This window comes from Carassius auratus, chromosome 17 (assembly GCF_003368295.1).
Source record: "Carassius auratus strain Wakin chromosome 17, ASM336829v1, whole genome shotgun sequence".
NCBI lineage: Eukaryota > Metazoa > Chordata > Actinopteri > Cypriniformes > Cyprinidae > Carassius > Carassius auratus.
This window is the reverse complement of record NC_039259.1, coordinates 12,915,427-12,930,878: the sequence shown is the minus strand read 5'-3', so window position 1 is coordinate 12,930,878 and position 15,452 is coordinate 12,915,427. Positions and strand designations below refer to the sequence as shown.

The 15,452-nt window shown below is 35.7% G+C and overlaps 1 protein-coding gene across 3 annotated transcripts in view; it reads left to right on the top strand.

Moving 5' to 3' along the window:
* The window catches only part of dtnbb (dystrobrevin, beta b), a 35,482-nt gene continuing 20,030 nt past the window's right edge, over positions 1–15,452 (top strand). The window contains exons 1-10 of one of the 3 annotated variants that reach the window (XM_026285892.1): positions 1–533; positions 3,275–3,327; positions 3,559–3,626; positions 5,259–5,339; positions 5,518–5,731; positions 7,128–7,213; positions 8,518–8,672; positions 8,795–8,900; positions 9,002–9,168; positions 11,112–11,236. In XM_026285892.1, the coding sequence (XP_026141677.1) occupies positions 3,560–3,626; positions 5,259–5,339; positions 5,518–5,731; positions 7,128–7,213; positions 8,518–8,672; positions 8,795–8,900; positions 9,002–9,168; positions 11,112–11,236 (1,001 nt within the window). In that variant the 5' untranslated portion in view covers positions 1–533; positions 3,275–3,327; position 3,559. The remainder of the gene's footprint in view (positions 534–3,274; positions 3,328–3,558; positions 3,627–5,258; positions 5,340–5,517; positions 5,732–7,127; positions 7,214–8,517; positions 8,673–8,794; positions 8,901–9,001; positions 9,169–11,111; positions 11,237–15,452) is intronic. The other 2 variants (XM_026285891.1, XM_026285890.1) reach the window with 2 other exon arrangements.

Genomic DNA, 15,452 nt, shown 5'->3' with positions numbered 1-15,452 from the left:
TTAAATGGTATTGCGTGTGATTTAATGTTTTGGCTACACATTGCAATATTTCAAAAAATCTGAAATGCAAAAAATTTCCCACCCTATAATAAGCATACACAGTATAGTCACTCACACATTTGAGCAAGCATATTGCACTGCATTACATAAAACAAACAGTCGGCTAATAGCTTAGTAATAATCGTGCACAAGAAGAGCACTAGTGCTGCTCAGTGATGGGAAGGCAGGGGTGCTCTGCTGTCCTCTGCTGTTGGCTGGTGCTCAGAAAAGCGCTCGTGCTGCAGTTCCTACAAGACCCAATCAAACGGAACGCTAAGCACGGCACAAACAGGACGATGGGGGAGCGCAGCGCGAGCAAATTGCGGATTATTGGGTCGGTATTTGTCAGCCTATATTAAAAACAGGTGAAACGAAAGAGAGGGATGATGAAGATGATGAAGAAGACGATACGCCAGGGATCGAGCGCGAGACCGTTGATCGCTCTCCTCAGATGCTGATGATGGTCGCGCGACCTGCGTGATTTCCTCCCGCTGGTAAGATCATCCGCTAATGATGCTTTCACATTCAGATACACATACAAACACACGCAGCCAAACAGACGTGTCCTCAGAATATAATCTCACGGATCCAGCTGTATGTGCACCATATAGCATCTTATTTATTTAACACGCCAGGTACACAGGGAATTAAATAAAGATAACATGGCCGTATGCATTAAGCGTAGATGCTGTCATTTAAACCCATTTACTATACACAGTGTGTACATCCGTTGGTTAGTGTAAAATCCTCACGTTGCGCGAGTCTAGAGGTGCGGTGTGTTACTTCTACCTTAGTGGGCCTTAAATTCACTTGGAAGTAGCCCTGCATCATGCGATTAGATGAGCAAATCTAACGAAACGATTTGTTGAAGCAAGAAGTCATAACGTCAGCAGTGTCTTTAACGGTCAGGAATGACATAATGCTCTCTAGCGGTGAACGAATCAGTGCTTTTGAGCGAATCTTTTAAGTGAACGAATCTTGTTCACTGACTCGAATGTTTTGATTCACTGAAGTGTCTCCCGTTGACTTCCTGTCATTAGGATCCAGTAGTAGCCTATCTAGTGTTAAGAATACTTAATTACTAAACAAATACGCTGTTTAGCTGCTAGCTTAATTCGGAATAGCACTGTAAAACCTGCATTTGTTACCTATCCATCTAAATTAAACCCATTAAATGTAGGCCTAGCTTTGTTTGCATAAGTGGTTGATTCAGTAATGTGAAATAGGCCTAATATTTTTCACAATAATAAAAACAGTGATTTTAGATGTGCAGCAGTTGGGTTCTGGAAGTAAAAATCATTACTCATTTTCTCAGTTGGGAAATTTATTTTTTCATGATAACTTGCGAATCTTTCTGAATGCCTACATTGTTTATCAATGGCATATGGATTTGTTGAAGCCATCTGTGCTTTTAATTTTAGCTCATTTTTTAAATAAATGTTTAGCAGCAGAAATCATGTTGGAAAAACTACACTTCCCAAGATGCTTTAGGAAAACTATGCCAACTAGAGAATCAAATTGCCTCTGCAGGGAACGCCCTCTCCCATGAAACACCCTGAATTATGTAATAAAGATGGTTTTCCTGTGATTGTAAAATTCATATAGGGATAGCTCACCTAAAAATGAAGATTCTGTCATTAATTACTCATCCTCATGTCGTTTCAAACCTGTTAGACCTTCATTCATCTTCGGCACACAAATTAAGATATTTTTAAAGAAATTTGAGAGCTTTCTGGCCCTCCCAAAGACAGGATCCTCCTAACACGGTCAAGGCTCAGAAACATAGCAACGTGATTGTTACAAATGTATTGCCACCAAAGTATTTTCGTAGCTTTGTAAAATGACGGTTAAACCACTGATATCACAATGGATCATTCCATCGAGCTCCTTGCTACATTTCTGAGTCTTGATCATGTTAGGATCCTTGCTGTCTGAGAGGGCCAGAAAGCTCTCAGATTTCATCAAAAATATCTTAAGTTGTGTTCTGAAGATGAACGAAAGCCTTACGGGTTTGGAACGACACAAGGATGAGTAAATAATGACAGAATTTTTCATTTTTAGGTGATCTGTCCCTTTAAATATTTTTCCTGTGCTTTGCAGTAAGTTTAACAAACAGGTGCTGGTCATATAATCAGAAAATCATCAAAAAGTTGATTTATTTCACTAATTCCATTCAAAAAGTGAAACTTATATTAATTCATTACACACAGACATATATATATATATTGATATGATATATTTCAAATATTTATTTCTTTTAATTTTTTAATTTTACAAAGTCAGTTGCGCTGGGTGCAAGATAGGGCCCACTGTTTTTAATTTGATTGGTCTTTTGCAATGCTTCATGGGATTGTATTTCTTTTCTTCACTAACCCGCTATAGTTCACAGTCTTAAATATTTTTTTGCTAACAGTAAAAGTTTGTATCTTATGATTCACTTTGTAGCTAGTTGGCTTGTTTAATGGCTTATAATGCTTTAATGAAGACTTTTTTTAAATCCCTGAAAAAAAAATGGACAGGCACTAATGCACTCTTTTCCGAATTGATCTGCTGTTTTGAGTCTGTCACTGAATCAGTCACTTGATTTCATTAATGCTCGTCAGTTTTGTGAAAATAGATGTGTGTTGTTACTGAATCAGTAGTGAATGAATCATAACAGATCATTCACGATGTGAATCAAAGGATTCAAGTCTCTGGGATTCCTAAAAATCCTTTCTCCTAATGGAAACAGCAAGTAAATATGAGTTGACGGCTGATGTAACATTTTATGGTGAGGATGTAAGAACAGTAATAATAACTCTACACTTTAATGTAATATCCAGTATTATGTATATATTTTTACATGCAGTACATTCAGAATCCGTTGTCTTCATGTGACTCTTTAGCGGCTCGTTTCTCATCTCTCTTGTCTCTGCTCATTACTTTGACTCACAGCCACATGCATGCATCTCCTTTTCCCACAGTCATTACACTCACTGCCTCTATGATGTGTCCTCTTCTTGTCACTATCAAGTGGCTTCTCCTTAGCGGCTCTTGTATCATTAGTCAACAGGATGCAGTCTGTGCAGACACTATTGTCATACATAATCAGCACTAGCACAGATCAAGAGAACTCACATGCCCTTTTGTGAACGGGGGATTTATTCCAGGGTTTATTTTTGTATGTGTGTGGGCTGGATTGGGGGGGATGGGTATTTCCCCAGATGTCAACATCAAAATGTTTTTCCTCACATAGGAGCTTCCTGGTTCCTTTGCATCACCTTATCTGAGTCCCAGCCAACCTGACAGGTCAGTAAGAGTCTTAAGGAGCTTTCCGTGGACTGACGGTATGCACTTTCAGTTTGCAAAAGATCATATAGGACAGCTCTGAAAGACTTGTTATTGTTTCTGTTTCTTCGCGGAATATTTATAACATATTCGAATGCTATTTTGTGAGTTTTGCTGCTATTGTATGTCGTGTCTTCGTAAAGAGGCCGTGGTTAAGCTGTGGTATTAAATGGACCTTTTTGTGTTGTGTAGAATGATTGAAGAGGGGAGTAAAAGCAGCAAGTCCATGGTGGAGAAGAGACAGCTCTTCATGGAGATGAGTGAGTTGCTTTCAGAGTTAACAACACTTTCTGCACAATGCACCACACACATACACAGAGGCCTTGTCGAAATCTATTCGCCTTTCACTGCCACAGGGCGATAGACTGGCACAAACTAGTGTCTCTGGTTGGAAGGCAAAACTGATTTTGAGAAAACAGTAGAACTGGGTTGATGATGGTCCAAGTAAAACTGCAGTACAAAATGTCACAGTTGCTTTGTATGTTAAAAGTAATTTTGTGCATGTCATAAATTACATTATTTTTGAAGGCATAGTTCACTCGAAAATACCTCATGACTTTTTTTCTTCTGTGGGACCCACTTATTGGCCTGCTTTTATGAAACTTTGATGGTCACATTTACAGATTCTCTACAAACCTTTCATAGGTGAAATCAATGCCCCCAAGAGTTTACACATGGGTGAAAATTCTCCATGCAGATTTTGCATGTGTTCAAGTTGGTAACGTGCATTGAACAACAGAAAGCTGCTTGATTTGAAAGTGATGTCTGTGTGACGTCTGTGTGAAATATGCTTTATTTATTGCTACACTATACTGACAATAGACAATGGATCTTTTTTTGCCCATCATTTTTTGCTAATGAGACTAGACAGTGCCTTTATGGTGGGTGATTATTCATCATTTTGCAGCTTGACAGCAGGGATCCCTTTCATGAATAAAAGTTCTTTATTGGAATGTACTGTATGGTTCCATCAAAGAACCTTTAATATCTGTGGAAACTTTTCATTGTGCAAAAGGTTTTTTATAGTACAAAAAGGTTCTTTAGATTATTCAAATGTTGTTTACAGAAGTTGTTTTAATAACTGTTCACTGAAAAGTTCTTTAGAGCACCCAAAATTATTCTTTTATGGCACTGCTGCAAAAAAAAAAAAAAAAAAAACCTTTCGGAAGTTTAATTTTTATGTGTGTATTCACTTTCTTTATGTAGACAAAAGCAGCTAGTACATTTTTCAACATATATGTGTTCCTTTTAAATAAGGAACAACATGAAGGTGAGTAAATAAAATCATTTGAAATTTTGAATATCATTGAGATATACTGGATTTAGGATATGCACTACAAGAAAAACTTGCTTTGCTTGAAATTGTGCGGTTTCACTCACTGGTATTTCAGTTGTTCTGTTCCAAATGCTCTGCAAAGGCATATTTTTTGCCGTTTGGAATGCAATGTAAATGTGATACATAAAACTCACTGCACTAGCATGTCAAAAATGCTTTTATAATGCAAAATTAATGTAAACACAAAACATCTGATATGTTAAAATAACTTTGTGCATTAGTGTGAATGCAAACTATTAAACCTGCCACTGTTTATGTCATTAGTAATAAATGGTTTATATTCCCTTGTATGTTTTGAAGATATATTTGAGTTGATTACAATTCTTGCCAGGCACTGATTTTATTTATTATCAAGCTGTAGTTATATAAAAAAGTACTAAGTAATTTAATAAAAGTGCACTCAAGAATCGTTTTGGAATCGGATTGGAATCGGATGCCTAATTTTCCCAACCCTAGTAAATAATGGCAAAATGTGAATTTTGGAGCAAACTATAAAATCTTTTAAGGGACTTTGCAATGTGAAAGTAACAAAACAGATGCATGTCTTTTTCACCAGGGGCACAAAACTTTGATGTTATTCGCCTCTCAACGTATAGGACGGCATGTAAGCTACGATTTGTTCAGAAACGATGCAACCGTAAGTCATGCCTCCATTTATTTTAAAATAGCATTTTACATATTTTACACATTACATATTTACATGTACGTGGTACAACGTCACTTTGGTTGTATAACATGTCAATTTGTACTTGGATATGAAAAACAACGAAACATATCCATTCCGTATTTTTAATGATCTCACTGGTGTGTCGTAGTTCATCTAGTGGACGTGTGGAACATGATCGAAGCTTTCCGTGACAATGGGCTGAGCACGTTAGACCACAATGCGGAGATTAATGTGTCACGTCTGGAGACCATTTTGTCTTCCATCTTCTACCAGCTCAACAAGCGGCTGCCCACCACCCACCAGATAAACGTGGACCAGTCCATCGGCTTGCTGCTAAACTTCATCGTGGCCACTTATGACAGGTGTGTCGTTAGTGAGGGAGATTTGTTTTTCTCTCAGGGGGTCCCTTGTGGCAGTATGTCCCTGCAAACCTGATGGCCTGTGAGTCATGCAGTATGCATCGTGACAGGAGTGAGCGTTTGGAAGGCATAGGCTCTGTTCCAGAGCATAGTGAGCTGCCTACGGAGGCAGCATTTCAAGACACTGAAAATACACTAATAAGGCTGAGGTTATAAAGCAACCTTATTATATTGCAATCACATTTACCGATTTGCATGCAAGATCCTGTCAGTTAAAAAAAAATAAAAATAAAAACATGTATATATATATATACCAGTATGTATTCATTTTATCCAAAGCAACTTAAAAATGAGGACAATACAAGCAATCACAACTAACAAAAGAGCAATGATATATAAATGCTGTGACAAGTCTCTGTAATAGTTGCGTATGAGTCTCTCAGTAGTCCTCAGTGTGAAAAGAAATCATACAGTCATTGTTAGAAAGGGTTCAAATGTGAAAAAAAAGATGCTGGAAAACCAAAGATTTTGTGGGAGCTGAAATATTTTTCTGACTGTAAAGTCAGTGTTCCCACAATAACAGGCTGGTGTAAAACCAATAAATCATTCATTGAAGAACGTCATGCATGTTTACTGCACCAATGTTTACTTCAACAATACAACAAAATTATATTGCGTAAACTTTACATACTTCCGAATAGAAATCTCAATTATGCGAACGAATCAAGTTTGCGAATATTAAGAATATTTTTTTTTTAACATACGCTAACAAATCAACACTTAATGAAAATCAATAAGTAACAAGCCGTTACACACACACACACACACACACACACACACACAAAAAAAAATGGTGCACTGGTGACTGAATGAATGAAATTAATTGTTAAGTCAGTTTTGAACTGGTTCATTTACATGAGTTGTTTAAACGAACCAGTTCACTAAAATGAATCACTAAAAAAGAGCTAGAGGACATTTTAGCTTCCTATCCACAGTGTGACAAAAATGGTGTTGCTTTTTTGTCATGCTACACTTCTGACTGTTGCAAAAAGTATCTAGTAACTGAAAAACGTACACTATATACTGTAAAGAATACAGAGAAATACATAGTTAAAGAAAACAGAGAAATACATAGTTAATGTGATATCTACTTGCTTTTAAACTAAAACGGATAAAAACCAGGGAATTATGATAAGCTTTGGCTATGAGGTTGTGGGCCTTGTAACAATATCAACATTATGTACAGTAAATGTTCTGTTTAAACATACATTCCCAAAAGATTGTCTATAAGAGTACAAAATTTGGTGTAGTCCAAACATTAGATGTAATTGACAGAATTCTTTTGGCTTGGGATTGCTATGACACAGCGTCTTCTGATAATGTGTTGTTTGTGCTTCAGTGAAGGCCATGGGAAGCTCACAGTGTTTGCTATGAAGGCAATGCTAGCTACGATGTGTGGCGGTAAAATACTGGACAAATTACGTTGTAAGTATCATGCCTATAATACAGCTATTCAGCAGTTATTTTACAAAGGCAAAATATATGTTTTCTGTCATAAAGTGGAGTTCATAGGCTGAATAAGGCTTAACTCTTGTTGATTAGCATTTGATCAATGGAAGTAGTCATAATGCTGTCTTTATTTTGCATAATAGTTACATTTTTCTCTGCTAAACTGTCAGTATTACTCAGTTTTAAAGACTGTAAGCTCATACAGTGTTTTAGAATTTGGAAAGTGTATTTAAGTCTATTTTAAATAGACAGGCTTTTATTTTAAAATAATATACAAAATGGGCTTTTATGCCGAAAGGTTTCACTGAGAGTTTGGCTCCACCTTCTGGACAGAATGTGTACTGATCTCAAAATTACATAAGATTTCTGAATACTCAAAGTTATTAAAAGCATCTCAGAACTAATAATAATACTAATAATAATAGTAATGTGTTTTCATCCCACAAGAGTCTTTTAGCTGTATACGTAGACAGTTTTGGTCAGAATGCTTTGCATCATTTGATGAAAATACACCAATCAAATGTCAATTCATCACATTAGTTAGATTTTTTTTTTGTGAAATAATAATGCATTTTACCCAGATGTTTTCCATTTCATGTATTTTATTTATTTATTTAAGCCTTTTTTTTATCGCTCCACAAAATTTTATCATTCATATTGATAATGTTTAATGATAATTATTAAATATCCTCATGCATCATAAATAATATGTAAATTAAGAATTCATTCTGAACTGTTTGCTCTTAAATATTTAAGACATCCCAATTGAAAAATAAATATACTAAAATATATTTTAAATGCATTTATTTCATGCTAAGTATAATAAAGATACATTTACATGTTTCTGTACTTAAAAACAAAAAACCCTGCAATTGTATTTTTGGTAAACTAAACTGGTATATTTAAATTCTGCTAAACTAATTTTGTACTTAATGAACTTTAATTGTGTGGAAGTGCTGAAGTCCATCTAAAGATATACTGAAGTATATTTGATTGTGTAAAAGTGCAACCATACTTCAGGTACACTTGAAATATCTTGTATGTAAAACCCAATATTATACAGAGGTCATAGAGTCCTTATTAATAGTGATATTAATACACATTTCAGGCATAATATTAAGACATTTTTAATTATATTCTTTATATCAGTAAGCCTCAAGTGGTAGCCCATGTCAAAACATGTTAACAGGTTTGAACTATACTTAATGTGAAATAAATGTATTTTTAATATACAACATTGTTTTTACTAGGGATGATATAATCACTTCTGTCTCTTTCAGACATATTTTCCCAGATATCAGACTCAAATGGGGTGATGGCCTTTGCCAAATTTGACCAGTTCCTGAGGGAAGTGTTGAAGCTCCCCACGGCGGTGTTCGAGGGGCCGTCCTTTGGCTACACCGAGCACTATACGAGAACATGCTTTCCTCAGCAGGTGAGTACACTAATCTGCTTCAGAGAGCGGCGAGAGTCCCTTTAAAACGATCGGGATCTCATTCAACCTGTCTGGGAGTCTTCGAGGCTTTCACTAAGAGCATCTTATCTGTGCTTTGCCAGAAGAAGATCTTGCTGAATACGTTTTTGGATGTGTTGATGGCTGATCCACCCCCGCAGTGCCTCGTATGGCTACCTCTCATGCACCGACTCGCTAATGTAGAGAATGGTACGTGTTTTTATGTTTTATATCACTGCATCTGGACACCTGGCTCACAAAATATGGCTCAGTTAAAACCCGGTTTGTGCTTTTGTGCTTGTATCCCACAGTCTTCCATCCAGTGGAGTGCTCGTATTGCCGGAGCGAGAGCATGATGGGTTTCCGCTACCGCTGCCAGCAGTGCCACGGCTACCAGCTTTGTCAGAGCTGCTTCTGGCGGGGTCATGCCAGCGGCCCCCACAGCAACCAGCACCAGATGAAGGAGCACTCCTCCTGGGTATGTACTGTAGCTAGCGTTAGTTCACATTCAGCCTTCATTTACTCACCCTCATTTCATTCCAAACCTGTATTCATTTCTCTCGTCCACGAAACACAAAAGGACATGTTATGTCCAATATTCAAGCTGATCTTTAGCTTATAATGAAAGTTAATGGTGATTTAATAATGCCCTAAAATGACAAAAAAAAAACCCTGTAAAGGTACATGATTAAAATACTTATATATTAATGTTCATATATTATATTCAGTGTGTTCAGTGGCTTTGTTAGAGCAGAAGAGCAGAACTGAAGTCATTAATCACAGTAGATCTCAATTATGCAGTCTAACGTTTGACAGTAATTTTTGTCCGAATGAATTTCTGGACATGCTTTTTGATACATGATACATTTTAATCATATTTAATATATTGTTTTGATGTAATAATATAAAAATACTAGGTAGAAATATATATATATATATATATATATATATATATATATATATATATATATATATATGTGTGTGTGTGTGTGTGTGTGTGTGTGTGTGTGTGTGTGTGTGTATTGAAAGAAACTACTTTTGTGAAAATAACAGTTAATATATTATATATATTTTAATATGTTTTAGTCCTGTGACAAAAAGCTGAATTTTCAGCATCATTCCTCCAGTCTTCAGTGTCACATGATCCTTCAGAAATCATGCTGATATGCTGCATTTTGTTGATTTATAATCAATGTTGGAAACATATGTGCTGCTTAATATTTTTTGGGACCTGTGATAATTTCTTTCAGGATTCTTTGATAAATAAAAATAACAAAAATACATTTTGTGGTACAATATACACTACTATTCAAAAGTTTGGGTCAGTGTAAAAGAAAATAATATTTTCATTCAGCAAGCATGTGTTAAATGGATAAAAAGTAAAAGTAATGAATCATTTAGAAAACATTTTATTTTGAATAAATACTGTTCTTTTAAATGTTTTCTTCATTAAGTAGCACAACAGTTTCAACACTGGTAATAAATCCGCACATAAGAATGATTTCTGAAGGATCATGTGTCACTGTAAACTGGAGCAATGGCTGCAGAAAATTCAGTGCTGCGTCACAAAACTAAATTATATTTGAAAGTATATTAAAATAGGAAGCCAATATTAGAAATTGCAATAATATTTCACAATATTACAGTTTGTTGTTTTTTCTCATGTTTTTGATCAAATAAATACAGCCTTAAGGAGCATAAGAGAATCATACTGATCCCAAACTTTTGAACGGCAGTGTAGTTCAAAAGAACAGCATTTATTTGAAAGAAAAATATTTAGTAAAACTATACTGTCCCTTTTGATAAATTTAATGCATCCTTGCTGAATAAAAGTAATAATCACCCCCCCCCCCACAAAAAAGCAATCATAAGGACCCTAAAGTTTTGAACAGTAGTGTGTTCAGTTTCAAAATAGTTTGGCCATGCGTGAGTGATGGATGAGCAGCAAGTTTGTTTCCTGTTAAATGCCATTCTTCTCTAATTCAGGATTTCAAGGGGTTCGTGTTTTTCAGCGAGTGAGTTATATTGATTACATTTTTAATACTCGAGCGCTGTTCCAAAGCTCAGTCTCATTGCTGGAAATCACAGCTTGGGAAACGATTCGCACCGCCTCCCAAATCCAATTATACGTTTTTCCCCCCTCTTTCTTAACCTGTCGATAGCGATTTTTTTCTAACCACAGAGCAAGGATTTTGCTGAACCAAAGAAATGTTTCCATTAACTTTAAATGAAATGCATCACATATATCTCTCCATTAAATTATTATTTTTATGTACAGAATAAATGTGCATTAATTCCCTTTTTATGCATCGAAACTGCATATGTTTGAATTGCGTTTGATATTGTTACTTAAGTACATGTAAGGTATTGTATTTAGTGTATATTTTTAACCTTGCAGGATTTTTTTCACTCATTTTACAGAAGTCTCCTGCAAAGAAGCTCAGCCATGCCATCAGTAAATCCCTGGGCTGCATGCCGATGGGAGAGCCGCCTCACCCTGTGTTCCCAGAGGCAGCGGAAAGACCTCAGGACCTCGCACACACCACGTAAGAGTGCTTATCCAATCACACTTCTCTCTGCTATCTCAGCTCTGTTCGACATATACATCCCAAACCATTCATTCACTGCATCTCTGAGTAACTTTGAACAAACAAGCTCCTATTTACTACAGTATAAGAACGTAAAGTTTATTCAGACAGCTTTAACGTGTTACTATTTCTCAATACTGTTTCTTTACATTTATATAACAGTCAGGTTGTAATTGTAATCACGTCCTCTTCACGTCTGAAATTCCACAGTATTTGTTTCTTATTTCTATAGCGAGAGCCAATATTGATCTGCAGATCTGTCATGGGAAAGAAATGTAATTAGGAAATGCCAGGAAGAAAGATATTGTGTGTAGAAATATATGGGTACAGTTTTCTCGTTTACTGAATTATAAATATCGGGGAGCTGAATCAATCTTGCCAGACCTTCGCTCTAAGGAACAGGCCCTGCTCTATAAGTACTTTCATTAACTGACACATGAACTTGGGGATTGATGAAGACCATAAAACTGCTGAACGTATGTGCCCTCCTCTGGAGGGAAAGTGTAGCAGATTTACTGTGTTCATTTATTTTGCTGATAAAGTACCAGTGTTATTTGATTATGAGCCATATAAAGTATTAACAGCTCGGATAACAATCGCATGATTTTATAATATCATGCTTGTGGTTTTTGAACTGGACAGCAGTAAAGCAAGACTGCACCTCATGATAATTCATTTTAGTCTTAGTTTATTATTGATTTTAATTTAGTCAGTATTTTGTTATTCATCAATTTAAGTCTATGTTTATCATGACATCATTTTAATCAATGAAAATGTGCTAAATACCTATAGTAAAATGTATTTGAAATGCATTAATTTTGTACTAAGTATACTACAAATACATTTACATATTTAGGTTCTTAGTAAAAATACCATGCAATTGCACTTAATATCACCATCATCATTTTAATAAATTGAATTCCTGGACTTCAATATTGGGCATTGATGATCAGCATTAAAATCTGACCTTGATGGAAGACATGTCGCCAACATCACAGCACTCCAAACAAAGTGCATGGCACTGTTTATGAAGAGAAAAAAACGTGAAGTAAAAAATAAGATTTAGCGGTCCCATGATAGATCCCATGCAGGCAGACGGTTTCCCGTGGGGCCTAAAATAATAGCTAAAGTGCACAGTCATGCTCCAGTGGCATTTCTGAGTTGGCAGAGAATAGCTGCCCCAAAACTGATGGAGTTTTAAATTTAATGGAAACCTGAGGCGCATCCCCTTGAGGATCCCGCTCTGTACCCGAATAGAGATATACAAGCTTTTTAAACCAAATGTTTCACTCAGACATTCCCTGTGACCCTTTCTGTCTGAAGCAAAGGATGGTGGATGACTGCCAACAAGACAACTGAACATATTTTTGGACTTTTCTTTATTTTTGAGTCACCTAATCAATACCAAAATTGATTACTTTTTTAATGCACATAACATTCCTGGTCTTATTGAACGATTTTTTTTTTTTTTACAAATGTTTTTAAATCTAATCATTTTTTCCTGCCTTTGAAATGACTTTACCTTTTAACTGATGTCATGAATTACTTTTACTTTTGAATCTTTTCCCTCCAGCCGTCAATCACCGTTCTGGTATAAAATGCATATTTTCACATTTCAATCAATTTCTGGTGGATAAAAATTAAGTGTAGGGTGTAATTTTGTCCTGTTTCACTTATTATGCCGCATTACAAAACTAAATATGTTTGCGAATGACGCAACACCATGTCTACAGGGTCTACTGTCAACATTACAATTGCAATAATTAATTTCTGCTTCATAAACAATGTTCTTGGACTTCTAGTGGCTTGGATGTAGAATGAAACAACCTTGGATGTTTCTAGCTATCTGACCCTCCAATACAGCAATGCAACTGAAATGGTCCCAGGTGCAGAAACATAGTAAATACATTGGTAAAACGGGACATGTGACATCAGAGGCTCAACTTCAGTTTTGTGATGATACGAGAATCCTTTTTTTTCCCCCAAGAAAACTAAAATAACATATTTTACTCAACCATTCTTCTCCCCCGAGTTACATCTTCCACCATTTTAGAGAGCATTACAATGCATACGCACGCTTTCCCCATAAACAACACTTATTACACAAATTAGGTTCATTCGCGCACTTTCCCCCCGAATGTAAACACTGATTATGTCCAATACGTTCTTGGCTACTCTCTAAAATGGTGGAAGATGTAACTCGGTGGAGAAAAGTTGTTAAATAAATTTTTATTTTTGTTTTCCTTGCGAAAAAAAAGAAAGAAAGTATTCTCGAAGTATCGCAAAACTGAAGTTGAGCCACTGATGTCACATGAACTGTTTTACCGATGGATTTACTACGTTTCTGGACATAGGAGCATTTCAAAGTTTATTTGCTGTCTATGGATAGTCCGATAGCTCTCAGATTTCTTCAAAAATATCTTAATTTGTGTTCTGAAGATGAATTAAGATCTTAAGGGTTTGGAACAACATGAGGGTGATTAATTAATGACAGAATTTTCCTATCGTGGTGAACTAACCCTTTAAAGGACATTCACACTTACAAAAAAACTTATGAAGCAGCACTTTTAATGCCAATTAATGCCAGTCTTTAAGTTGTCTGTTATTATTATTTCTATTATTGGCAAAATCTGTAGTATTTAATTTTTTGTGTTGACCTTGATGTTGTTGTTTTTTTTTTTTTTAAGTAAAGTTATAGATATATAGCCTATATATTTTCTAAAGATCTTTCAATTTCAAGGTTCAAAGGCTCCACACATTTAATCTGTGCTTTAAAATTTTGGTTTACGAATACATGCAGATCTAGTATTTCGTATTCAAAATTTAAACTCCTGTTTCATGCAAAATATGAGATCCCTTGAGGCATATAGTATTTAAGATCAAATATGTATTTCAAATTATGCTTAGATCTGTTTTAAACTGAATTCTAAATGCAATTTTGCGTGTAAGTCAATGATGAAATAACACACTCTTAATGATGAAATTGCCTCTGAACTCACCCGAAGGGCACATTTGCCAGCTCGTGTTCAGCTGCCAGCATCGTCTATTTTTAGTTCCCAATTTCAGATTGCTAAGCAATTAAAACTGCTCTTGAAATATCCCTTTGTACCACTCGAATAGCATCAGCTTCAAATAGTCCTTGTGTGAAAGACTTGTAGAAATGTATTTTCAAATAACGCTTCCTGTTTAGGGATAAAGAGAGTAAGAGTCTTTTGTAATGCTTGCTTTTATTGGCCATGCAACAATTAGAGATATGAAAGTGTTGAATTAGAATAGATGAATATCAGAACTTGATTACAATGCAGAGCACATTTTCACACATTTAAAGACATGAAATGGCATTCGCCGCCCATTTAACTTCTGTAATGTGACATATTTCAGAATCAATCAGGATTTAAATGAGAAAATTATGTAAGTGGCAAGGAAAATCATTTCTGAGGTTGAGCAAGTTATCACATTTTGATTAAAGACTACAAAGACGTACATTTTCCCCTGTAATGTGCACAGATAAGTAATTTACAATAAGAGCATTTACATATTAAAAAGTAAGAAAGAGGTTCATTCTGACAGTAAACATGCACTCTGAATACTCGATTCATCCCCTTCTGTCACAAAATGTCCTCTCGACTTATCTAAATGTAGTTTGAGGTGCCTGTGGGCCAAACGATCTCTCTTTAGTGCTAAATCAATCTCAAGCCTCCAGTGTTTGCTGTTTACTATGACTCTGGAATGTAACAATGCCACTTTTATGGACTCCAACAGATATTATAGTCTTTTTCATTGAGCATCTCCCTCCGCTCAGACAGAGATTTATGCATTCTTATGTTGAGTATTGAAGGAAGTGGTTCTGCTGAGATAAATCTCATTGGTGTAGTCATAAATGCTTACTAAATTGCTAATACATGTATTACTAACCTAGGCTCATTGGAAATACATGCATCTGCCTGCATTTTTGCTGAAAATCTATCATGCATACAATTCACTTGTTTCTAGCGGAGCAATAGAGGCAGTAAAACACCAGCACATTTTATTCCTGTTTTTAAACAGTTCTTTGCAAAATACTGTTATGACTTCGAAACAATTTTACCATAGTGCAGCATTTATGACCTAAATAATTTTGACATTTGCATCACATAACCAGCTCCATATGTATGTACTGTACCTGTAGTAAACA